The sequence below is a fragment of the Pelecanus crispus genome, chromosome 2 (assembly GCF_030463565.1).
Source record: "Pelecanus crispus isolate bPelCri1 chromosome 2, bPelCri1.pri, whole genome shotgun sequence".
NCBI classification, from domain to species: domain Eukaryota; kingdom Metazoa; phylum Chordata; class Aves; order Pelecaniformes; family Pelecanidae; genus Pelecanus; species Pelecanus crispus.
In genome coordinates this window covers 176,158,540-176,185,987 of record NC_134644.1, presented here as the reverse complement: position 1 = coordinate 176,185,987, position 27,448 = coordinate 176,158,540, and the positions used below count along the sequence as shown (strand labels likewise).

The following is a 27,448-nucleotide window of genomic DNA, read 5'->3' as shown; positions in this document are numbered from 1 at the left end:
CAAACTTGCTGAGGCTGCACTCCAGCACACCATCCAGCTGATTAATGAAGAAGCTGAACAGTCCTGGCCCCTGTATTGACCCCTTGGGTACACCACTGGTGACTGACCTCCAGCGGGACTTCATGTCACTGATGACAAACCTTTGGTTCCGGCAGTTCAGCAAGTTTTCAGTGTGTCTAACCATGCACTTAACTACTCTGTACTTACTCAGTTTGTCAACAAGGATGGTACAGGACTCTGTGTCTGCCCGAGCATGCTGCTAGCAAGGAAAGATTTGCATTGTAGGCATTAGCAGTAACAGTTGCTAGATTAAAAAAAAAGGCAGGAATTTTTTTTACAGCACACTCGAATGATACCAGGTGCTGAGAGCAATGCCTGACATCCCCTGCTGACACTAGCGCACTTCTGTAAAGCTTATCAGATGAAGGCACAGGATGCACTACGCGAGCAAAGTTTTACACTTTACCCGCGCCGCGCTCCTGGAAGCGGAGAGCGACACCGCGGTCGCAGCCCGCCGCCGCCCGAGGGAAGTCCACTCCACAGCAGCCGCCCACTCGGCCAGCAAGCACGGCCGAGCCCACGGCAGCACCTCCGGCCGCACAGCGGAGCGCCCGGAGGGAAGGAAAGAAGAAAGGCGGCGGAAGCGGCCGCACCGCGCCTCCGGCTCCGCACACGGCACCACAGCGCCAGCGGCCGCCACGTGCGGTACGCCGAGCGTCACGCTGCGCGCATGCGCGGCCTCGGGCCGCTCGGCGCATGCGTTGTGCGGCTGGGCTGTTTCCATAGCAGCAGAGCCCAACAAGGAGAGCGCCGCGCGCGGCCTAGCGCGCCCGCCGCCCCGGCCTGCCCACCATGAGCGTGCCGGAGGTGGAGGCGCTCGTCTCCCAGAAGTACGAGATCAAGAGGCGCCTGGGAAAGGGGGTGAGTGCCCTGCGGGTCCTTAGGAGCTCGGTGAGCCGGGCGGCGGGGCCCAGCGCTGCCCTGCGGCTGTCCCGGCGGCGTCTTTGTCTGCCCTGGTCCCTGCCGCAGGCCGCTGACCTGAGCCGCGTCTAGCGCTGGAGGTCAGACAGCTTATATAGTTGAAGAAGAACTGGAGTTTGAAGTTATTTGTTATGCCTAATAGAGAAAAAAAATCATAAACCGTGGCCTGATAACTTTCCGTGGCTTCTTATAGTTGTTTCAGAACTAAATTTCAGAGGAAGGTAAGCGTTATGTTGTAGCATGTGAAACTGAAAATACCTTTAAATTCCCCATCAGGTTTTTTTTTCCTCTCTAATTTACTGGAGAACTGCCACACAATGCACCGACTTTGCATGTACACCTGGTTTATAGTAAAATGAATCTGACTCTCAAAGTATGTTCTGTTTGTGCCTGCCAAGTTCTTTCACATTTACTGTAACCCCATTACTTCAAGTATTATGCCACATCAAGTAATTTTTTCCCCATAAAATTATGTATTTTTATATGTGAGCCAATGTTAATTTCTAAGACCTTTCTCCTCAAGCAGTCTCTAAACCCTTCCTGATTATCTGCTTTTCTATTCTGGCAGCTCTTTGCCATTGTTTGGTTGTGTTGATACTAGTAGTTAAGTATTTCATGTGCAATTACAAGGGGGCACTTGACACAGGCTCATTTTCTTCATTATCCTCTAAGACAATGCTTTGTTGTTCTCCTTTTGGATCCACATTGATCTTTCTTATGGCTACATGTCATTCTAAGTTTGCCTCTGACTTGAGATTTGCTGCCATCTTGTTACTAGTTATCAGCATTCTCCTTTTGACTGAATGTAATACATTACATCTTTTAACATGCTAGGTTCTTTGAACAGAATGACGTTATTCTTTCATCTGAAAATATCAAATTGTTTGAGAGTTCTATTTGGGGAGTGTCTCACAAACATAACTGCATACATTCAGGTCTTTGAAAGACTTCAGTGGCTTCAGGTCCACTATCTAGGCATCACTGACATTTTCAAAACTACTAGTCAAGCTCTTAACTCAAGTGGTTCCAGTCTCCTAAATGCCTGTGTTTTCTGCCTCTTGTATGCAGAAAGTTCTGCATGTATTGTGTATGTACACAGATGAGGTACTTACCGGAGCGCTTCAAAGGCTGTTGGAGTCCCTGAAACAGGTGAGGACTGTCCGAAAAATAGAGCAGTGAAGTGCAGCAGCAAGGGAAATAAGCTGGTGCTATACAGTGAGGGAATTAAAAATTTTTTTTTTTTTTTAATTAAAAGCTGTGTTGTCTACTAAGGGAACGGGAACTTCTATCCAAGTCTTCCTTATTCTGGATGACTGTGTGATACTTGCAAATGGTGATTATTCGGTCTCCTTTGTGGTACAGATCCAGTTTTCTTATTTTTAGGTCATAAATTTGAATCTTAACTTTCTACTTTCTAGGAGATGCCTTACATCTGCACAATGGGGTCATTTCTCACTCGGAAATGCCCAGTTAATGTTTAAATACTCGTACAAAGTAAAAGAGCTACAATATGTGATATTGAGTGATTTTCCTACTTAAATACTCGGATAGTGACATTGAGGCAGACTTCCCAAGAATATGTGTGGTCCTGGAGTATGGGTTGAGGTCCTTTGCTGTGCATCAGTGTTGTGGTTTAACCCCAGTCGACAACTAAGCACCACGCAGCCACTCACTCACCCTCCCTGCCCGCAGTGGGGTGGGGGAGACAATTGGAAAAAAAAAGTAAAACCTGGGGGTTGAGATAAAGACAGTTTAATAGGACAGCAGAGGAAGAGAAAGTAATAATAATGATAAAAGAATATATAAAACAAATGATGCAAAATGCAATTGCTCACCACCTGCTGACCAATGCCCAGCCAGTCCCCAAGCAGTAATTGCTGCCCCCTGGTCCACTCCCCCCAGTTTCTATACTGAGCATGACATCATATGGTATAGAATATCCCTTTGGCTGGTTTGGGCCAGCTGTCCTGGCCATGCTCCCTCCCAGCTTCTTGTGCACCTGGCAGAGCATGGGAAGCTAAAAAGGCCTTGACTAGTATAAACACTACTTAGCAACACCTAAACATCAGTGTGTTATCAACATTATTCTCATACTAAATCCAAACCACAGCACTATGCCAGCTACTAGGAGGAAAATTAACTCTGTCCCAGCTGAAACCAGGACAGTATCCACCCCTTATTCTATACCGTCTATGTCATGCCCACGTTCTACCCTTTCCAATACATTCCAATTACTCACCAGGTTCTACCCTTTCCAATACATTCCAATTAATCACCACCACTTTTCCTATCTTTTGATATCTTCTCTTTATAGCTGTACAAACGGAGGATAAGGATCTCAGATAAGTGCTATAATACTACAGTGTTGGTAATTGGGGATGTCTCTTTTCTTTTTTCCCAAGTAACAAGTGATAGGATGAAAGGAAATTACCTCAAGTTGCACCAGGGGAGGTTTAGATTGGATATTAGGAAAAATTTCTTCACTGAAAGGGTTGAAGGGGTTGTCAAGCACTGGAACAGGCTGTCCAGGGAAGTGGTTGAGTCACCATCCCTGGGGGTATTTAAAAGATGTGTAGATGTGGTGCTTAGGGACATGGTTTAGTGGTGGACTTGGCAGTGCTACATTAACGGTTGGACTCGATGATCTTAAAGGTCTTTTCCAGCCTAAATGATTCTGTGATACTGTCACTACAGGCCTTGGTAAAAAGTCTCTCTCCATCTTTCTTATAAGCCCCCTTTAAGTATTGAAAAGCCATGATAAGATCTCCCTAGAGCTTTCTCTTCTCCAGGCTGAACAACCACAGCTCTCAGCCTGTCTTTGTAGAAGTATTCCAGCCCTCAGACCATTTTCATGGCCCTGCTCTGGACCCGCTCGAAGTGGTCCATGTCTTTCTTTTACTGGGGACCACAGAGCTGGACACAGCACTCCAGGTGGGGTCTCACCAGAGCCAAGTAGGGGGGCTCCCCAAGAAGGGGAGAATCACCTCCCTCGACCTGCTGGCCACGCTTCTTTTGATGCAGCCCAGGGTATGCATGGCTTTCTGGGCTGCAAGTGCACGTTGCTGGCTTGTATCCAATTTTTTCATCCACCAGTACCCCCAAGTCCTTCTCCACAGGGCTGCTCTCAATCCATTCCTCCCCCAGTCTGTACTGATACTGGGGATTGCCTGGACCCAGGTGCAGGACCTTGCACTTGACCTTACTGAAGCGCATGAGCATGTGCATCTGCTGTTGGCTGCTTTGGGGGCCAGGATGCTTGACCTTGTGGACCTTTGGTCAGACTCAGTGTAGATGTTCTTAGTCCTTGACTCAACCAAGTATTGCTCATTGGCCTAATTTCTCTTTCTTCTTGGTAGCTGGTGATTACGTCTTCTTTCAGTCCCTCTGTTGAGTATGTTCTACTTCCACACTGAAGGTCTGAACTGTGCTTAAGCTGTCATAGTACACTATTCATCTGTCCTTTTTTCTCCCTAGGCTTATGGCATTGTATGGAAAGCAATCGATCGCAGGACAGGAGAAATAGTTGCTGTTAAAAAGATTTTTGATGCTTTCAGGAACAGAACAGATGCGCAGGTGAGAAATCATTGTTGTAATGTGTCCTGAAAGATGTGGTGGAAGTTCATAGATATTTTCAGGATTTATGTCTCTGAAAGATGTTAGTTATTTGACAATTATGCATGTAATAATACAGTCTACAGCTATATTAGGATAAAAAGGAGCAATAAATGTCAAGCTTTGTATATCATGGCATCTACAAAATACTGTTTGATGTCCCTGAGGAAAAAGTGTCTTCACAGGCACACACAATTTGTTGTTGTTATGGTATAGTGTCTAAGCACAGCCAGCACACTTGTGACTCTCTAGTGAGCAAATGGGTTTTTCCTAGTCTGTCTACCATATAAGGGTTTTGTCTGCTTTAGAGATTAGAATGGATTTAACCCTTTCATTCGAAGTCCATGCTCTGTTCTGTCATTCTGTTGAGGTGATAATAAACTTTTTTTGTTTATTTCCAGAGAACATTTCGAGAGATTATGTTCCTGCAGGTAACATCCATTTTCCACCCTCCTCTCTGATTTTTAATTATCTCTGATGTTGTTCATGTATTTTCTTCCCATTCTTTTTCAAAATGCAATGATTGATGTTGTCAACTCTATTCATTTCTTTTCTGCACCATCTTGGCAAACACTCTTTCCATGACTGGGCAAAAGCACCTGAATGAAATGGAGAGTTGGTCATATTTTTTCTTTGAGACATGCCCTGTTCTTTCACCATTTTTAGCAGTATGTCTACTCTAGGATCACATATTGACTTGCACTTTCTGTCACTTGTTACTTCTTTGTGGGCAGAAAGTGGTTTTTGTTAAATTTTAAATGCCATGATTCAGAGTGGGAGCTGGGGTGTGGAAGAGATTTACATGCCGAATTTTTTTTCCTCCATCATGTGGGAAGCAACTTGACCACTTGAAATAATCAAAGCAAAACTAAAAAGAAAGTTCTGTATGGAATTACTTAAGGCTGCTCTTGTTTTGATATAACTGACCACACACTATGCCTAATTACCTTATCAGTGGCAGTGGTATTGAAATTATCTGTCCATTCCTCCACAGACTTACCATGTAGAAGCATCAATATTTTTGAATAGTGATAATGTTGTTATAACTATGATTTTCTAAGGACACAAGCAAAGCAGGGCTCATAGGAAGAAGTATTTCCTAAGACTGTCAAGTTTAAGTAGGAAAGAGGTGAGGTTTTTTTACTTTTTAATCATTCTTTAAGCCTGAAATAGAAGCCACAAACTTAAGAGCTAAAAACATATGAGAACAATTCCTTAGAAGTTAGTTACCTGTAAGTTAGATCATCTCTGAAAGTATAGCGCTTCTGGAGTAGATGGGTGGAGGAGGAGTTGGGAGAAGAAAAAGAAGGATATTTCTCCTGAAGGAAAGAACGAGTCATTTTGGGGAAGGCACGTTAATGTGCCATTAAGCCCTTACTTTCATGACTTTTGGTGCTCAATAGACTTTTAAGAATTTTAGTTTCTCCCTCTTATTTTTTAAGGTATTTTATAGCTCTTTCTTGAGGTTTCAGACTAAGAGATCAGAAAGGGAAGGATGTAATATTCTTGCATTGGTAACTGGATGTTTGTCTTAATTTGCTTGTCTGTGCAAATCCCTCCTATGCATAATGATTGCTTAATTTAATCTGTATGTTTATTGTAACGGCATTTGATGGACTGGATGAAGATGATTGTAATTGAGAAGTACTGATGTAGAAGCATTTTGATGATTCTCTTCTGGGTCATATGTAGTATGCTGGTCATTATGCTGCTTGCAGGTTTTATGTTTATTGTTCAGTATAGTTGTAGATCTATTTGATGCATTTTGGGCCACATTTTAGAATGTCATTTTTGGTAATTACTTTAGTGAGAGCATTGTTCTTTAAGCAAAGATAAGTAGGACTAGCTCTGACAAGATTTTTTGCAAGGTAGGATTTTTTTTTTTTTTTAGTATAGATTGAAACTTTTTCATAACTTCCTGTTATCAGTTCCAGGGCAAGACAGTGTGAGGCAATGGGGTTTTCCTTCAGTGTGAAGTAAGTTCTTAAACAGTACTCAGGTAACACAGTCAAGACTGATCTGCATCTCTAGAAAAATATCCTTTTTGGGTAAAAACTTTCTTTAGGTTATTTGGATGGGTATTCTGAATCTTGTCCTCAAAATGAATGCAAGGGTATTTGATGGCCTGGCTCTATATTACTGCTTTGAAGCGTATTTTCATGGGTTGCTGCAGGTGAGTGTGTTGGTTTGTGGATTTTTCTAGATGTTGTACATTATAACCAATTTTTATCTTGGCCTCAGAATCTAGGAAGATGATGCTGTTGTAAGACTGTGCTGGAGATAGCTTAATATTATGATTTTTGATACTGTTTATAAATGGATTTGTGATGGAAATAGATAAAGAGTCTATGCTACTGGTTCAAATAAAAAATCATTTATGTATTTTAGATACAAGCATAGGTTTTATGGTGCAGCTGTTTATAATTCTACACTCAGGGTAGTTCATGAAGATGTTGGCATATTGTGAAGTGTTCACAGTGTCTCTAGCTGTGCAGAAGTGTTAGCTATAGGAAATAAAAATTGTTAAGACTGAGGATGAAGTAAATGATCTCGACAGTATTGTCAGTCTGCAAATGTGAGGATAGAATTCACCTCCAGTTTAAGATATCTGTATTTAGGTATCTCTTTGTATGCTGACGGTCTGATCTCCCATTACAGTCAGTTCAATCAATGCAGTCTGTAGAGTGTTTCAGCCTACCCTCAAATAGACACTTTCTGGTTGGTTGGGTTTTTTAATTGTGAATGTTGATAGCAACTTTGTTCTGTTTTCACTGCCACAATAATTCTCTGCCTTCAGTAGGAAATACGAGGTGCATAAAGTTGGCTGGATTTTATTCACAAATGGTATAGAGGGATTTTTAGAACTAATGTCTCAGACAACAGAGTTTTGGGTTCTTTTTTCTTTTTTTTTTTAGATTAACTGGCTGGTTTCATACTGTGGAGCAAGCTTAAATCCTTTTTTTTTTTAATTTATTTCAGTAGAAACATAATGAAGGAAAGAGCATGTTAATGTTTGTTCTAGACAATAATACAAAATGAAATAGGTTATTGTCCTTTTTTATGATTCACAAGCAAGACACTTAATTTTGACAGTTGGGTCTCTTCCCGCTGCAGGAATTTGGAGAACATCCGAATATCATCAAGCTGCTTGATGTTATCCGAGCTCAGAATGACAAGGACATCTACCTCATCTTTGAGTCCATGGGTGAGACTTAGCATTGCATCAGCCTTTTAAATACAGCCTCCCTTATGAGTTATCTTTGTTCCCTACTTTGATAGTAGTATGTTGATGATTAACATGAATATTCATGTAAGTAGACATATAAGTAGGAGCAGTACAGGGTTTTTTTATATATTATCAGTTGTGATTAGATGGGAATAGCAGTGAAACTTTAAAGGGAGTAATAATTACATGAGACCTGGCTGGTTGAGATGAAGAAAAAAAATTAGCAATGAATTAGAAGGCTTGTAGAGACAGAAGAGTTGCATATGGAAGAGATTATATGCAATTTTATTGTAACAAGTATGCAATAATAGAACAGTCACTGTAGCATGAGCTGCAAGTCAAACTGCTAATACAGAGAGATTGCAGTACTATTAGTAATTAACAGTGTTAACTTCTGTTGAGGATGCACTTGAAAGATTATGGTTTGGACAATGGTCTATTCTGGCCTTGCTTTGAGGAACTTATGTTCACGACTTGGTAATCCTTTACTGATGTAAATATATTACTGATGTAATATATTACAGAGACAGATTTACATGCTGTGATTAAGAAGGGGAATTTGCTGAAAGATATCCACAAGTGTTACATTCTCTACCAACTCCTGAAGGCAACTAAATTCATCCACTCAGGAAATGTTATTCACAGAGATCAGAAGGTATATTTCAGTCATAGTCTTTATCCTTCACTCCAGTTTTCTGTTAAACACTAAATGGATAAGTATGAAAAGAATGAGACCAGTAAAAGAACCTTGATAATAATCTTGCGCCATTCAGAGAGTAAAAAGCTTATTAATTTTCCTTTTTTCAATTCAGCCTTCAAATATCTTGCTGGATGCAGACTGCTTTGTTAAACTTTGTGATTTTGGGCTGGCCCGTTCTTTATGTCAGATGAATGAGGACCAAGGCAACCCTGCTTTGACAGAATATGTGGCAACACGCTGGTACCGAGCCCCTGAGATCTTACTTTCCTCTCGGAGGTAACTGCTTAATATGAGTGAAGGGATGAGATCCTGTAATTTCTTCACCACTGGGAAAATGTATTGTCTAAAAGACTTAAATATTTTCATTTTAGATGTCACCAGATGCAATGTCATGTCAGCAATCCATTTTGTCAGTATGCATTTAAACTTCAGTTCTGCAACGTAAAAATCTCTCGTTACATGTACATTTCCTTCCTGGCTTCTTAGATTGTCCATTTACATACATTATTAGCTCATCTGTTTTGTCGTCCTTTCTCCCACTAGACTTATTCTTTCTCCCCTTAAATCTGCATCTTAACAAAATTTGCTTGAGTATCTTAGTCCTCTTTTCCAAATTTAAAGAGAGTTTTCGATAGACCTTCAGAAAATATTCTGTAATCACATGTTAAATCAGCTGCCTGTTAGTCAGGCTTAGTCCTTTTTTTGACTTAAATATACAAAATCTTATCGATCAGAAAAGAAAATAAATATAGGTTGCATTAGTATCCCAAATTTGAAATGTGGATGTTTTGCAAAGTGTCATTTACCCATTGTTTGGCATTTACTTTGCTGAAGTAACTACTTTCTAGATACGTTATGCCCTGAAAAGTCAGTTGTTTCCAAACAGCACCTCGTATCTTCACTGTTGGTCATATGAAAAGTACATATTGCCTTGTCCTGGCATTTACCTTTAATGTATTTCCTTTTATGGTTTCCTAGAATAGACTTTTAGTAGCATAAATCTCCTTTCTGTTTTATGCTTGTCAGTTTCACAGTTCCTGAATCTCATTCACTTTATAGTTAAAACCTGTGAGTATTCATATTCAATGAGTCATCAAGCTTGTTTTTGTAGAAAAATAAGCTAATGTTGGTGATGTGAATACCAGGTACAGAAAAATACTTGCTTGATTTAGTCCTAACTCTGTTCTATGCTTATTTGTAGTTACACTAAAGGTGTAGACATGTGGAGCATTGGCTGTATTCTGGGAGAGCTGCTACTTGGGAAACCTCTTTTTCCTGGAACATCAACAGTGAATCAAATAGAGCAGATCTTGAGGGTCATTCCTGCTCCATCCCCAGAAGGTAGGACTCCTATACAGGGAAAGGTATCTAGAGAAGAGATTAAAAGAGTGAAAGAAAGCAGCCCAGCTGGATCAGGGAAGAAGGTATCTCTTGTGAGTCATTCTAACATCTTTCCAAGGAAATTAAAGACTTAATTGTGAAATGTTAGTGTCAGAGGAAAATAAGTCTGTACTTGATTAGATGAGAAACAAGAACCAGGCCTTCAAAACATTTTTGAGATTTCTAAGAGGATAACAGTTTAAAACAGAGTATCATACTTCAGTGGGACTTGCATAGTGAAGGTAAATTGGACTTGTTGGTCCGGAAATCTAAACACAGAAGTGAAAGCTGGAGTAAATGTTAAATCCAAAAGGGATTATTATTATTATGATTGTCTTCTATGAGTTCCAGTCTAACAGCACATACACGTTATAAACTTTTACAACACGTTGAATGTTCTAACTGACCTAGCAAATAGTTTTTAGAAAAACAACTGCCTTCATTTTAAGGACATCACAGTTTTGGAGAATTCCCTTCAAGCTTAAAGTTATTTATAGTTTTTATTAGAGATTTGGTTGCTGTGAATGAAATATGAATGGAAAGGTGTGTGTGAAAACACCAAAACAGGAGTTAGAAGAATAGTCAGCACTAATAACAAAAAATGCTATTCCATTCTGAGCAATACAATTGAGGAATGTGTTGATAATGTCATAACCAGGTCTGCACTCTAAGCCAAGACCACAGGACAAATGACTTATTAGCAGAAGGTCCTGTATCCTTACCACAGGACAATGGCCGCAAGGTTGCAGAGGCACAATTTCTTTTTCTTTTAACTGAACAAGTGAAAACAGACACTTGTTCAAAACATTATTGCAAACAAGGAAAACCAACTTATGAGCAGCAACTTTGCCTAGGATTTATGGGGACCAAAGAAGCAAGGCTGTGAAGTGAGAAAACATGCCATAGCAACTGTTGACTCTTTGAGAATATGACAGATACATTCAGAAAACAGTTCATTGTCACCAATCAAAAAGATGTGATGAGGAAATCAACAGTTGGTATCCTTTGTTCTCTGTGTCCCACACTAGTGATCCTGGCCAGATCATTTGGCCTCGGATATCTTGATGCTTCTGCGTATGTGGGTATAAGAGTGCAAGTTTATGAAATCTATAATAGAGTGAATAGAAATTGAGAAAATCAGCTTAGAAAATTTGTAAGGAAATATTCCATCCTCCTTCCATAAGATCTCCCTATGTTAGTATCAAATATTTACTTTCCTTCATAAACTGTATAGCTCTGGTAATCCTAATCTTGGCATTAACAGTATCTTTTCATTATTGCAGATATTTCGGCTATGCAATCAGATTACAGGGCCTCAGTTATTAACCGCATGAGTTCCTGGTAAGCCTTGTATGTTTGATATGTCTCAGAAGTCAACAATCTATTGTATGATGTTGACAAAAAGTTCCCTGAGGTTCACCTTCCCGTGTTCACCAGTGGAAATTATTTCTGCTCGATGCAGATTCACCTACCTCTAGGGAAGGGATGTAAGGTTTTTTTTTTAAAAAAAAAAAAAGAAAACACAAAAAATGAGAAGACCAATGACATAATCTGGGAATAACAAAACAAAATGAGTCTGGGCCTACATTCAAGCTATTGTCATGTGTACTTTCTCAAAATGGGAATATTTTCCTATCCTGAGTCATTTGGGTATCTGGTGTCATTGGTTCACACATGGAAAGCCTGAATATATTCAGGCGGACAGCCTCATTCCAGCTGCTTATCGACCCTCACTGATCTTTCTTTTTTTTTTTAAATTTTTTTTTCCTTACATCTGTCATGGTTCTTTTGGATCCTCCAGTTATATACACAGACTACCACATAATTCTGCATTTATTACATACCTAATTAGTAAACGTTTGTATACTTAATGCTCTTAGACTATCTTATGGCCATAGCAAATTACTCACCAGTCTCTAAGTATTCTCTACTCATATCTGTCATGATACTGGTGGGCATTCCTTCTCACTGGGGAGTCTGCAATACGCATAGCCCAGCTATGTGTGGTATGAGTTCTCTGAATGTTTTTATAGGTTTAGGTTAGGGTGGCTCAAACCATAAACTCTAGCAGGTCCCTTGCTGTTCACATGAACAGCATATGCGTTTTCATGCTGACTTCTTCAGTTGGCATCCTGAAGCATTATTCCCTTTCATTCAGGGATGCCAGGATTCCTCTATCAGTCTATGCCAGGTAGTTGAGGAACTGAGACCCTTTTGTCCCTGCTGATTCAGCTGTCAGCACAGCATGTGTGTTTGACCTTGTCAGGGGGAAGTGGGTGGCCACAGTATCCCTTGATGGGAATTTCCCTTGATGTAACTTGTGAATGCTGCTTCTCGTCCTTTTGCTGTGCACCTGTAATGGTTTTGGTTGGAATGGAGTTCATTTCCTTCATAGCAGCTTGTACGCTGCTGTGTTTTATGTTTGTGACCAAAACAGGGTTGATAACGCAGCAGTGTTTCAGCTGTTGCTTAACAATGCTTGCACAGCAGCCATCAATGCCGTCTCTGTTTCTCACTTTGCCCCCACAGTGAGTAGGCTAAGGGTTGGCCAGAGACTGTGAGGGGACACAGCTGGGACAGCTGACCCTTCTGGCCAAAGAGGTATTCCATACAATATAGTGTCATGCTCAGCAATAAAACAGGTGGGGAGGAATTTCTCCAAAGAAGCTGTTGCTTGGACACTGGCTGAGTATTGGTCTGCTGGTGGTGATTGCTTTTGCACAACTTGTTTTGGTGGTTTTGTTTGGTTTTGGGTTTTTTTTTCCATTTTTCCCTTCCCTCCCACCTCCACTCACTGAACTGTCTTTATCTTGACCCATGAGGTTTTCTTGCTTTTGCCCTTTCGATTCTTTCCCCTATCCCACTGAGGGGGGAGAGAGAGTGAGTGACTGGATGGGGTATTAGCTGTCAGCCGGGGTCAACCCACCAGAGTCCTTTTTGGCACCCAACAAGGGGCCAGAGGGGTTCAACATCACAATAGATTTGACTGGAGTGTACTAGACAGGAATTTATAGTAGTTACACCTGTTTGGCTGTTCCTGGTCATAATACTGATGTATTTGTTCTCGACACTGGTTTATTTGTTCTTTTACCTGCTCCATGTCATGCTCCCTCTCTTGCTGTATATCAGATCTGAGGGCTTGTTTTCAGCTTTTGCAGTTTGTTGTGCTGGTTAGCACTTTTTTGTGTTTTGCCTGGGAGAGTTATGATAAAAGCACTGGCCTTGAGCCTAATCTGGTATTTAGGTCCTGCATTGGTTCTGTCCCAGTACTTTGAGAACCATCTCATGGAGACAATTAACAATTTCTCCTCCTGTCATCCAAAAGCCAATCTGTAGAGGAAATGAAGAATGGCACCTCCTCTTCCCTTTCTCCTGGGGTAGATTTTTTTTCTGCCTTGTTACAACAGCTCTTCAGTTTCTTGAACATGCTTGCGTAACTAGAATGCTCATATTGGTGTATATCAAGAATCCGATTCTGGCTTTTCTGAAGGATAACTGACTATTTGTGAATGCCACACAGGGATGTGCCCTGAGGTAGTCAGGTCATGGGTCACAAGTTGCACAGGAGAATTTGGGTGGGTGCCTAGAGCAATTTTCACATCCAATGGTGTGGGACTTCACACCTGAACAAGCACGGCGTCCTGTTGAAGTGACAAAACACTTGAAGAAAGGATGCCTTGTCTATGCTGAAGAAACACGACTTCTCACACTGCACTGGGATCTGCTCTACACCTACCTCAGGCAGGGTGAAAGGGTCTCTGGATCTGAGGACAAAGGGACACTGTGGCTAAGTCAGAGACCCAACCCTTGATGATAACAGTTGCTCCTTAACAATGGAAGAGGAAGTCAACTTGGTTAGTAAGGGAGGAAGAAGCTTCTAAGAGGGAGTGGGAGGAAGAATCAGAAGAGGCAGCCTGTTCTGCAGCAGAGCAGCCACAAGGACGAGATGGGGAAGAGACAGAAATAATGAATGAGTGCAGAAACCACCCAGTCCCTATCCCTGAACGAGCTGCAAGATAGGCACAAAGATTACAGCTGTCATCTAGGTGAGCAAATTATCACCTGGTTGCTCTGATGCTAGGATACTGGGGCCAGTGCTGAGTCAGGAATTAGAGGGTAAGAAAGCCCAGCAACTGGGATCTCGCTAAGGACCGGGGAACCGATGAAGGGATCGGAAGAGGGGCAACAATCCACAGCATCTGGAGGTGACTTCTGTCGAGTGTGCAATTACAGGAGTCAGGCTCTGACCAGGAATAGAGGGGCCATGCCTCCAGCCCAGTAGAGGAAAGGCATAACCAAGTTTATTGGACTGTATGGATTCAATAGTCTGGCACGTTGGACCCACAGGAGTATAAGGCTCTGCTGGACACCAGTGCACAGTCACCCCAATGCCATCAGGATACAAGGGAACAGAACCCACCTGGATTTCTGGAGCGACAGGATAATCCCAACAGTTATCTATGTTGGAGGCTGAAGTGACTCTAACAAGCAATAAGTGGCAAACGCATCCTATTGTGACTGACTTGGAGGCTCTCTGCATCCTTGGCCTGGACTACATCAGGAGAGGCTACTTCAGAGACCCAAAAGGGTAGCAGTGGGCTTTTGGCGTAGCTGCCATGGCTGCAGAGAGGATGATTAAACAGCTGTCTAGCTTGCCCAGCCTCTTAGTGAATCCTTCTGTTGTAGGATTGCTCTGTGTCAAAGAACAGCAGCAGGGGGAGGGAGGGAGCGAGCGAGTGGGTGGGGGCTTAGCTGCCAGCCAGGGTCAACCCACCACAGCACCTATGAGTAGAGCTCTCATTTCTATAACCCTTCTCTGAGTAGTGAAAGACAGCAATGGGAACTCTCCGTTCATTTCTGGCTAAAATACACTTTTATTTGACAGCCCTACTCTTTGGATGTTATCTTCTTTTGGTTTTCCCCCAAAAGTGTGAAAGTTGAGTGGCTCCAGCTAGGTGAAAGAGCAAGTGAAATCTTAGTCTTCAAAATTAACAAATGCTATGTTCAGTGATGGATCATTTTTCTAAACTAAAAGAATTTTGTCATGGAGTAACAACATTATTTAAAATATGAGTAAGAATCGTGTTTTAAAACTGATTTTCCAACTGTATTAGATATTCTCTTGTCCATTATGTTAATAATTATTTTTAGGATTTCAAAATGCAAAACTAGATTTTTAATCTTCATTTTCTCATTGTAAATTATACAGAAATATATTTCTGTGGTCTAAGGGCTGGAATCATGGGAGCTTTAACAGTTCAACTGAAACATCCAAGTTAGGAGTTTGGGCTTCCTGCATTGTCAAAAGAACAAAAGAAGGACTCATCATTCCCCTGTGTCTGATACTGTCTGATATCTCTCGCTCTTTCCACTGAAACAAGAGAAAGACTAGACTTGCAAGTTAGGCACTTCATGTAGGTTCCTAGCGCTAGGAGGGAGGCATTCAAACCTCATCAAAGGGGTAAAAGACTTTACCACACTCACAGGCCTATATTTTGGAGTGTTCCGGGATTATGACATGCTATTTGTGAGTGAACTCTGGAGTCAGGTGTCACCCTGATGTGATTCCCAGAATTGTAATTCATGCCTTCACTGTGAATTAGACACTGGGAGCTTATATGGTCGTTTTCTGACTTCTAGGCAGCGAGTGACATTTGAGGAGATTTTACCATCCTCTACTCCATTGCCTGCCTTGGATCTTCTGAAGAAACTTTTAGTATTTAACCCTGATAAACGACTGACAGCAGAGGAGGCTCTGCAGCATCCTTATGTGAAAAGGTGAGAGCAATACCAATGTGCAGTTTCCCCTGATGTCTTCTGAGATGTTATAGACCTGCTCTTGGCACAAGTTTTCTTTATATGCATGATAGAAAAAAAAAAGACAAAGCTAATTCTTAATTTTCTCTAACTGTATTTACACCAGAGGTCACACTAGATGATCTAACAATCCTTTTTAACATCACATTAATCTGTGGTGCTGTTTTCAGTCTTAGTGAAGTACATTATTTGTTATCATCTTCTTAGGTTTCACTGTCCTGCCAGGGAGCCCTCTCTGGATTATGATGTGATTCTTCCTTTAGGTGATGATATCCAGCTGTCTGTGGCAGAATATCGAAATAAATTATATGAGGTACTTTCTCTTATCCTCTTTCTGAAGTCCTAATCCTCCAGGTAGCCTGCCGTTCTTGCACACACTTAATGAAATCTGTCATTTTCTTCTATTTGTGTTCCTCTAGGCTTTCCATACATGCTTACAGTTACATCTTGGTGTTTCTTATCAGTCAGTTCCATACTGTCATCATTTTTGAGAGGTCTTTAAATCTAGATTCCCACTGGGAAAAGAAAAGTTTTTAACGCATGATGTCTGAGAAAGACTGTGGTAGAGGAAAATATATTATGCTGGATCCAGCAGTCCAAGAGAGGTGAGGCTGCTGCCACTCCATGTCCCCAGGTCCAGCCAGCAGCAAGGCTGAAGATGTATTCTCAGTAAGCACACACACAGAGAAAACACATATGGACTATGTATATACATATATACACGGCTGGCCACGTGGATCACAAACAGGCACTCAGAGCACTCACACAAACACAGCACCAACAGGCTCATCCTGCTCCCTTCTCTGGCTGAGCAAGATGGAAGTCCACTCGTGAGAATATATATACATACATACAAGGTGGATCCCTGCAGCAGCTGGTCTCAGTCACTCGGTCTGCACAGTAGCTGGCCCCTGGAGCCCAGTCTCCTTAGTTGCTGGCACTTGGATATACAGACTCCCAGGGCTGCAGCCCTACTCCAGTTGCTGGTACAGACCATGCAGACAAACAGCTGGCCAGGACTTTCCAGGTCCCTTAGCCAACCTCCGACCCCCAGTGTTCTCGCCCCTAGAGATACACAGGTTCTCTCACACCCAGAGCTGGCCCTTAGAGACCCATTCTCTGGGAGCCCTTGCTCCCAGGCTGCTTGATCTATTCACCAACTGGTCTGACTTGATCTTTGCTGGTGATCACATGCTCATTTGCACACCTGCACTCTCTTCAGTTGCTGGCACCATGAATGCATGGGCCCTCTGTTCTGTGATCTGACTCCAGTTGCTGGCACTCACACCTGCATACACACACACGCAGATAGAATAGACAGCCTCTTCCAGGAAAGAGAAAGGAGTTTAATAAGAAGATAGAGCAAACTGCATTGATCAGATGCAGGGCATGGCCAGACAAGCTTGCTGACCAGCCAGCTATTTACACGTGACTTGCCATTTTTATACCTCTCACCCCCTATTTCCCACACTTGTTCCTCCCCAAGCCACCTAAACCCCTCCCCTCCTGCTTTTGGTTCCAACCCTAAACATCCCATAATAAGTTCTGTTGATCCAAAATGGCTTTCTCCTGCATCCCACAATGTGTCCAACCCCTAGGCAGCAACCTCCACCCTCCAGCCCCCCCATACCCTACCACCCTTAGTCCAAAAGGTGACCCAGAGAAATCCTGATAACTCATTGTGATGAGTTTCATGCCTGGACAATGGGGGTGATGGCTTTGCTGGGACAGCCCTGGCAGGGGCACAGACAAGGTGTTGAGAAGCCCTTGATTTGTGTTCCTACCTGCCACAGTGCATCCCTGTGCTCCTCTCAGCCTGTGTAGATGGGCCTTTGATGGGCTGATGGCTTCTGTGAATGGGCCAGGGAGTAGCTTGGCAGAATATGTTTTGGGGTCCCCATCCTGCCATTGTCTTTCTGAGCTCCATTGTGGGTGTGCAGACAAGCTGTTATCACATAACCTAATAGCCTGAGTTTTTTTGCTGGAGTGTAGTCAAGTGCCATTGCATGCTACACCACATACACTGAATTATCAGATTTCAGAACAATTAATTAACAGAGGAGGAAGAGTAAGTGAAGGATCAGTGTAGCTGATGTGCTAATAATAAAGGACAGTGATGTTTTAGGAGCCATATTTTGAATGCATTAACGTGGGGAAATAGTAGTACTTGAAAAATCAGGAAATGGTGCAATAAGCATATAAAAAAAAAAGCTGATGCAAAATCTTTAGTTGTACGGGGAAAAGGAAAGATAGTACTTTTGATGCCATTTGGTATATGCAATAAGATGAAGGGGAAAATAAAAAGCTGCACTTTCCTTGTAGACAGTGGGATCAAGTGCACCCTCAGCAAATTTGCAGATGACACCAAGCTGAGTGGTGTGGTTGACATGCCTGAGGGACAGGATGCCATTCAGAGGGACCTGGGCAAGCTCGAGAATTGAGCCCATATGAACCTTAGGAGGTTCAACAAGGCCAAGTGCAAGGTCCTGCAGCTGGGTCTGGGCAACCCCCAGTATCAAACATAGCCAGGAGGTCAAGGAAGGTGATTCTCCCCCTCTGCTCGGCTGTGGTGAGACCCCACCTGGAGTACTGTGTCCAGCTCTGGGGTCCCCAGTACAAGACAGACATGGACCTGTTAGGGCAGGTCCAGAGGAGGGCCATGAAAATGGTCCGAGGGCTGGAACATATCTCTTATGGAGGATGGCCGAGTGAGTTGGGGTGGTTCAGCCTGGAGAAGAGAAGGCTCCGAGGATGCCTTTTTGTGGCCTTAAAGGTCGCTTATAAGAAGGACAGAGAGAGACTTTTTACCAAGGCCTGTAGTGGCAGAACAAGGGGCAATGGTTTTAAACTGAAAGAGGGCAGGTTTAGATTGGACATAAGGAAGAAATTTTTTTACAATGAGGGTGGTGATACATTGGACCAGGTTGCCCAGAGAAGTTGTGGATGCCCCATCATTGGAAGTGTTCAAGGTCAGGTTGGACAGGGCTTTGAGCAACCTCATCTAGTGAAAGATGCCCCTGCCTTTTGGCAGGAGGGTTGGACTAGATGATCTTTAAAGGTCCCTTCCAACACAAATCATTCTCTGATTCTGTGAACATTTGAGTAATGTCTGAAGAAGTGAAAGAAGAACAAAGATAAACACAAATCAGAACAAACCATAAGAGACACTGAACTGATCTGGATGGTGGTGTTGATGTTGAGGCAGTAGGGGGAGGATAGCCGGAGTGAATGCTCTAAGAATGAAATGTGTGGAGCAGCGAAAGTGGAAGTAAATTAAGCCTTCAGGAGGAGAAATTGGTTTAAGCTTAGTTTGGGGGTTTTGTCCCATTTTTACAGTGAAAGAAATTATGTAAATGCCACGTTATGAGGCAAAGGAACTGGACGATGGTGACAAGAGCAGGATTTGGAATGTAAATGCAGTAAAACAGGCATTGGAAAGCATGCTAGTGGGAAAAGAAGATTGAAAAGGAAGCTTAGAGATCAGAAAATCCAAGACTGAGAAAGACTGATAAGGGTGTCCACCTTCCCAGAGAGAGAGGAAAAGTGTTATTGATTCTATTAACATCAATTAAAATTGAAGAAAGAAAAAATAAAATTGCATTTAAAAAGTTGAACCTACTTAAAATTTCTTTTAAGGTCTTTGATAGAAGGAAACTAATAAACTCTACTGTGATGGAATGTTAGGAGTCATGAGCAGATGAATTAGTAAAGTGAATACTGAGCACAGGTAGAAAAGATATTCTAAATGTCAATAGACTGGTCACAGATAATCTAGGTACAAGGCTAAGAAACAAATGAATAGTTTTGAATAATCTTACTGATAGGGCGTCAAATTTGGGACAACTATGACTACAGGAAATTGAGAGCAAATTGTCTGCACCAAGACCCAAAACCTTGGCAAGGATTCTGTTCCTAGATAATAGCGTGTAAGGGTAGGTGAGAAATAATTATGAACTAACCAGAATGAATGTTGCTTTGACCACTACAAAATCAGCTTTGCAAAGTTCTAGAAGGGGATGATAAAAAACAACACAGTGTCAACCTTTTGGGCATATAGATTCTGTCTTTTCCAAGGCTAATGCCCATTTTAGTTAGTGGTGTTCTCCCTCAGGATATATTGGAATTGCCTGTTCACCCAATCCTTTTTCTTAATGCTTCAGCCTATTCTTTCTTTCCTCTGAGAATATTATTTCTATCTTCTTTCCAACCCTAAATTAATTTTAAAATTATACTTGTTACCTATCCCGTCAAATAAATTCCAGTTATTTGTAACTGTTCTCTTTATGTTTTGTTCCTCTGCTCTGCTGTGTAGCTCTGTTAAGTCTAACCAACTCTCCTTTCTGTAGATGATCCTTGAAAAGAAATTAAACAGCCATCCAAAGGAGCAAGTGCGGGGAGAAAACATTCAACTAAGTCAGTCTGAATCGAGGCCACTTCTTCCAAATTCCAGTTCTGTGACTTTACCTACCAGGAAAGGCCAGAGAGAGCCAACACTGCCTCTTCTAAAAACTTCGCATGTGCATGCTGGAACTACAACTAGTGTCCAGCCAGAAGTATCCAGCCGGAGTGAAGATTTAGCAAGAACTTTATGTCAGAGATCAAAGATAAATGTGATATACAATCCCATAACACACACTGCTGTTCAAAGTAGGTACTACCCTCCTATAGTGGGATGTAATCCACTGTTGAGGCATTATTATGGGGAAGAAAGAAGAAAAGAGATTGAGTGGGGAAAAAGAAATAAAGGGAAATTACAGGGCAAAATGAGAGGGTGAAAGTGTGGGAGGAAAATGACATAAGAACAAAACACTGTTGAAAGAGTTCTGAGTATGTGACATTCTCTTTGGTCCTTTCCTGGCTCAGTCTTGACTCTTATGTGCCTTTCTGTTTTCTTTTTGCTTCTCTACTGCTTTTATCTTTTCCATGCGCTTTTGAGCTGGTTTTGTTTGCTACTACATTCTAATTTTATTTTGAATATTTTTGTTCTGTTTGTGAGATGAAGTGAGGTGGCAGGGGCTAACTCAGTTTTTATGTTCTTTCCCTGCCTCAGTCAGTGTGTTCTGTGTCCTCATGATTTTCCTACTTTCTCTCATGTTTTTTCTTCTGCAGGTAATGCAAATTCTGGTGCTGTGATCAGGAACTGTTCTGCACCACCTTCTCAACAGGCCAGAATCTCCAACAATAGGAAAGTGGGGAGACAAATCACATGGGCAAACGCGAATGCTCAGCTACCTCCTACAAGTGTCCAGAACCTTTATAATGTGAGTAGCAGTCCTACAAAAAAAACCCCACCCTTAACTTTTCATGGACCAAAATGATACAGACATAAAATACCTTAATTTGCAACTTTGTAAACATACTTAAATGAGAGGCAAGACATATTGCTCTGTGAGTGACTGAATTAATAAATTTTTATCAGTTAAAATAACTTATGACAAAGATATACACTGCAATTTTGTTACTTGTATGTAGTGTCAGTCAAATGGTACCAGTAACCTAGTTTGATAAGGCTTGTATAGAGTATGTTCCCTTTACTGGAGAGCTGAAGAGTGTGCTAACTGAAGAGTTTCTGCTAGAAGGGGGAAATAACTAGACGTAACTTGCCTCTAATATGGAGTAGATTCATACAGGAACTTCATATTGCAGTCTTCAGTGTTGTAATACTTCCATTTCTAGTGTTTTGTCTACTAATGAAGTTTACAACCCTGAGTTAAGTTCTGTGTATGAGGCAGAGTGTTGAGAGGAAGACCATCTGTAGTAATCACCAGGAAATGCCAAGGGCACAGATGTGGCTTAAACCTTACATCTCCAGCATATGTAATGCTGATCTTCAGCTGGTCTGGGTTTATGAACACTAACTTTCTCTTGGAGTTTTAAGTTTAACCCCAGTCTTTCAAAAAACCCTATCACCTGTAACTTGAGCAGCAAGAGTATTTTGGTGCCTATAGGTTTATGCAGGAGTTCTGTGAATGACTGTTGAACTTAAGTACAGGAATTAGGTACTTCAGAGAACATGAAGTAACACAGCCCTTTTATAAATCTAGGTCTCTGCCTCATTAGCAGTATTTTTTTTCACAAAGATCATATGTAATGGATCATATATGTCAGCTAACTGTAATCAAAAAGAAAAGTAAAAATATGTCTGCAGATTCTCTGCCTCTACTTCTTTTTCCCATCTTGAGTTTCAATGCAATGTCTTTTGAGATGTGCTGAGATATATGACTTTTTTTCCACTGCCCTTTTTCTAGAGGGCAGGCTAATTTTGGACTCCATTCTGCTTTCAATTTTATCACTTCAGATAAGTGAGGATTTGAACACCATTTCATATTATTGCATTGTTCAGATTGTCAGCAGCACCAAAAACTCCCTTTGACTTTGAGAATCACAGATCCATTGCTTTTATATTATCTTCAATGACGGCTTGTCCTGTCCAAAGTGTGTAGGTAGCAAATTCTTTTTTAACCAAAATGAGACTGTTGGATATTCCAAACTTAGCTGGAGAATTCGCACTACCCCTGGAATCAACCTAATGGATTGCTGTTGCTGAACAGTGAAGGTTTCAGTCCTGTCCTGTCCTCTCTGCTCCTCCCTCTTCCCTGTTCTTGGCCACACTTCCTTGTAAAAGTTCTTATCCTCATTGGATTCTTAAATGACCTCCTTGCCCCTGCTTTTTCTTTTTCCTGAGCTAGTTACCTGCTGACTAGCTCAAGGAGAGTCTAGCCAACACAAGGTGATCAGAGGACACTTACAGCAGAGGAAGAATATGGATTACCTTTTTTGTGACACTAAACATTGACTTGTTTGTCATGGGTCTTTCTCACATCACCACAAAAGAATACTTGAGTGTCTATGTGCTGGAGCTTCAAACCAATCAAAATGTACGCTGAGCACAGTTGTGTGAAGGGACTTCTGACAGACACCACTATCAAAGATGAACTCATGGGTGGGATCACCTGCTTTGTGTCAGCATGCAATACCACATTTACCTTAAAGCAAATTTTTTTTTTTCAGCACAGCTCTGAGTGATCTGAACCATTTCAAGCTAGAAACAATCTGCAGGCACTGTTAAGAGTCAAGCTTGTTCCTACTGGATCCCTTCTTAATGTTGTGATTGATACGAAAATAAATATGAATAACTGCTAAAAGGAGACATGATTGCCAGTAACTTCCAAGTATGTTCACATGCACACTGGCAACCCATCTTTCAGCCCCTGTGCTTTGGAATCCCATTCAAAATAATTTGAGAGTGAGAGGAACCATTTATTCCACAATATGAGATTGTAGAGATTGCTGCATGTGCAGATATACATACGAACAATGCGTTTTGAAGAATCTTTAGGTAATTGTGACCAACTTTCTGTTACTGGAAGAGCATAACAGGGAGAAGATCACCCTGCACATGCCCTGTGCTTTGTATTTGTTCCCTGAGAGGCTAATACTGACTAGTGTCAGAGACAGGACATTGTGGTAGAAGGTCATCAGCATTGTGGCTGACCTTATGTTAAGTGAATGTTGACTTTTCCATCTTTCTCATTCAGTCTCAGCAGCAGCTGAAAAGTTCTGACGTTCCAGTTTGCTCTGCAAACTTCTCCCCGCAGGGGCTGATAAACACAGTATCCATATACAGCTTCCAACTCAGAAGGTCACCAAGCCATTTGATTGGCAGAAGCCAGGAGGATATACTGGGGAATGATGATGATGGTCTGTCTTTTGTACATATATTTAAAGCATTCACTACTGTTGAAAACACGATACTAGCTAAACAGGCCTTTGGACTTTTGCTCCAGTTTGTTGTATCTTGTTCCAGTGCCACTAGCTCATTCTTGACACACCCATTCTTAAGCCCTTCTCCCTCACATCATTCTCACCATCCTGTTCTTGATCTTACAAAACAGTCTGGTTTATTATTTATAGAACATTCATGATCTGTCCTACTCCTCAGCTGAAGCAAAATCTGTGTTCCTTATTTGTATTTTAGAAAGCTGATTACAGGTTACTACCTATCTTGGCTTTTCTTTCTTGCACAGAATCCAAGAAATACTCAGTTTCACAGCAAAGATGTTCGTCCCCTTCTGAAGTCCAGTAAAAAGATGTTCCAGATTACTGCAAATGTGGGAGCTGCTGGTGATCCAAAAGCATCAATGGGCAGTTACTCCCAGGCGTATGGAACCATATGTAAATCCGCACTGCAGAGTCTTCCAATATCAAAGTCCTCCCAACAACTTAAGCAGTAAATACGGAAGGTTCTAACCAGGTGAAGTACAGCTCATCTCATCAGTCCCCTAACTGAGCCAGTAACGGCAAGTGAGAGCAAAATATAACAGGCGTTTGACAGTTACCCCAGCTGAAGGGAAACGCTTTATTCATTGCATGGAACAATGTACTACTTTCCTCTGGACAAACCAACAGGAAAGAGAATCTAATCCCTTTGCCTTCCAGTCTTACCAGACAGCACTGTTTGCTCCCACACCATGAGAACAATGAATATTGTCAGTTCATATTCCTCATCTGAATTATTGCAAAAAATTACAGAAAACTGCAATATTCTGATACTGGAATGTATTTAGATATATTCAGACATATTCAAGGCCCATGTGAACCTCATGAAGTTCAACAAGGCCAAATGGAAGGTCCTGCACCTGGATCCGGGCAACCCCCAGTATCAGTACAGACTGGGGATTGAAGGGATTGAGAGCAGCCCTGCAGAGAAGGACTTGGGGGGTACTGGTGGATGAGCAATTGGATACGAGCCAGCAATGTGTGCTTGCAGCTCAGAAAGCCAAGCGTATCCTGGGCTGCATCGAAAGAAGCATAGCCAGCAGGTCGAGGGAGGTGATTCTCCCCCTCTGCTCGGCTGTGGTGAGACCCCACCTGGAGTACTGTGTCCAGCTCTGGGGTCCCCAGTACAAGGCAGACATGGACCTGTTAGGGCAGGTCCAGAGGAGGGCCATGAAAATGGTCCAAGGGCTGGAACATATCTCTTATGAAGGAAGGCTGAGTGAGTTGGGGTGGTTCAGCCTGGAGAAGAGAAGGCTCCGAGGATGCCTTATTGTGGCCTTAATCATAGAATAGAATCATAGAATCATCTAGGTTGGAAAAGACCTTTAAGATCATCCAGTCCAACCATTAACCTACACTACCAAGCCCACCTAAACCAATCAAGGGTAGAGTAGACTAAACCATATCCCGAAGTGCCACATCTACCTGTTTTTTGAACACTTTCAGGGATGGTGACTCCACCACCTCTCTGGGCAGCCTGTTCCAATGCTTGACCACCCTTTCCGTAAAGAAATTTTTCCTAATTTCCAGCCTAAACCTCCCCTGGCCTTAAAGGTCGCTTATAAGAAGGACAGAGAGAGACTTTTTACCAAGGCCTGTAGTGGCAGAACAAGGGGCAATGGTTTTAAACTGAAAGAGGGCAGGTTTAGATTGGACATAAGGAAGAAATTTTTTTACAATGAGGGTGGTGATACATTGGACCAGGTTGCCCAGAGAAGTTGTGGATGCCCCATCATTGGAAGTGTTCAAGGTCAGGTTGGACAGGGCTTTGAGCAACCTCATCTAGTGAAAGATGCCCCTGCCTTTTGGCAGGAGGGTTGGACTAGATGATCTTTAAAGGTCCCTTTCAACCTGTTCTGTAAGTCTATGATTCCTTAGCAGTTTCAGGTGCACTGCCTAAATGCAGATTTTTTTTTTTTTTTTGAGCAGAAAGATAACTGTTCTCTGAAGACCAAGACGACTGAACTCTTCACAAATAATCTTAAACCCCTTCATTTTGTTTTCCACTAGTTTTTATGACTCTTTTGGGGTGGTTTATTTTCATTAAAATCAAGTAGAAAAGCATTTTAAATATAGGTGGGTTCTGCTACATTATTTAATATCTTACCTACCATGTAATATTGTAAATATTGTAATAATAAATACTTTATATTGCACTACAGACAATCTTTTCCTTTCAATCAATGTTTGCTGCATGTGAAAGGGAAAAATACAGGGGTATCTTGTTCAATGAATAATATGGTAATTTTTTTTTTGCTTTCAGAAAGCAATTTTCCAAGAGGTATCGTTGCTGAAACATCGTGAAGTTATCAGGCAACAGTGGGACTATAGTAAACTTTAAAACTATATTCCTGTTTTAATGCTGATTTTTGATACATTCGCCTAATGAATTTGAAGTTGTTATAAGCTTGTAAGTCTCTGTTCCTGAAATTTTAGTTCCCCTATGATAAATGATTGTTATTCCAGAATGTTGGGACTATAGTTACAGAGGGGGGTCAGGCACTAAATTCTAATATGTGAGTACCACTGCCATTGATAGAATATCCATTTTATCTTTTAGTACCTAAACATCAAAGGCTAGTTAAGTAAAAAAAAATAGTCCATTCACTTCTGGTACCAGGTGTGGTCCCTTAAGTCTGGTAATACTAGGGAGCTGGGAATGCAGCTCACAGGGAATTCCTGGCTTATTCTGGTATATTCATAAAATAGACATTTCCTGTCTATCTCAGGTACGTAGATATAGGAAATGGCAATGACAGGGTGAACATGCTGTGTAGCCAGTGCTCTGTGCAGCGTGTTGGCTCTTGTGAGTCTAAGATGCCAGTTCTCATGCACGGAAAAGGGAGCCCACTGCTTAATTCAGGGTTGCAACTTCCACTGAAAGCCTAGCATCTACCAATTTGACGATACAATGCAACATGTGAGATCCTCTCTGAACCTAGTGTCAGACTCGGAGGTGACGGGCTGTAACACTAACTTTTTATGCTTAAAACGGCTTTTGTTATTACCAAGTGAATTAGTTATTCTGCAATATTTGTATACACCTACAACATCTGGTAATCAATGTATCACTAAAAGAGATTAGTCATTCTAATTCTGGTCAGGAATGTACTTTTACACTGAATGCACCATGCTGAGCAAGATAAAATTCTAAAAATTTAAACAAATAGAGCAAAACTCTAAAATGTTAATGTAAACTGTGACTATAGAAATATTTCTAACTTGTCTGTTACAGAATGATGCTGGAGCAGGTAGACTTGGGAAAGGCTGGAGAGGTACGGAATGATGTGCATAAGAATTACACAAAATAGGGCTAGCATATGTATAATAGGATATATCTATATAGCCTATCTTCCTCTCTAGGGTAAAATAATCTCTTATCTGTATCATCTGGCAGAGAACAACTGTATTGATCGTTACAGTTCATTTTAGGACCCACCAATAACTGGATCTGATTCATTACTAAGAGCAAACAAAGTAAGTACACATACAGCATTCATTTATGAATTTGTACAGATTATGGGTTGTATCTGAAATGGTATACATTTATACAACATAGAGTAAGTGTAAGAAATCCATTTCTTTTTTTTTTTTTTAGTTTTGGCTGTTTCTTCCCTCCTTTTTTTTTCCTTTTTTCCTCTCTTATTTCTAGGTTTACCTCCTCATGTTAAAATGATAATTCCTCTTGATTCTTGCAGATTTTTACCACCATCTGTATTAATACGGAAATCAGCTTTTTTTTTTTTTTTGTCCCCTTAGATCAGACAATCTATAATTTCCCAAGGTTTTCAACAAACAGTATAATAATAATTAATTGTTACAGATATGTAAATCATATAAAGACTGCTACCATGGGAGCTGGCATCCTAAAAAAAAAAGCTGAAGTTTTAAAGACCCTACTAAAGTTACCTTCAGGAACCAATGCAGCCTCTCGCTTCCATCTGTCAGCCACG

At 41.5% G+C, this 27,448-nt stretch overlaps 1 protein-coding gene across 1 annotated transcript; it reads left to right on the top strand.

The window, feature by feature from the left end:
• The first annotated feature begins 852 nt into the window (after positions 1-852).
• On the top strand, positions 853-23,950 carry MAPK15 (mitogen-activated protein kinase 15). Its single transcript, XM_075705723.1, has 14 exons — positions 853-921; positions 4,456-4,554; positions 4,995-5,024; positions 7,708-7,798; positions 8,344-8,474; positions 8,632-8,795; positions 9,721-9,860; positions 11,183-11,240; positions 15,540-15,677; positions 15,924-16,029; positions 20,063-20,363; positions 20,653-20,655; positions 20,826-20,977; positions 23,744-23,950. The coding sequence occupies exons 1-14, from the start codon at positions 853-855 to the stop codon at positions 23,948-23,950; spliced, it is 1,689 nt and encodes a 562-aa protein (XP_075561838.1).
• Positions 23,951-27,448: the final 3,498 nt, after the last annotated feature.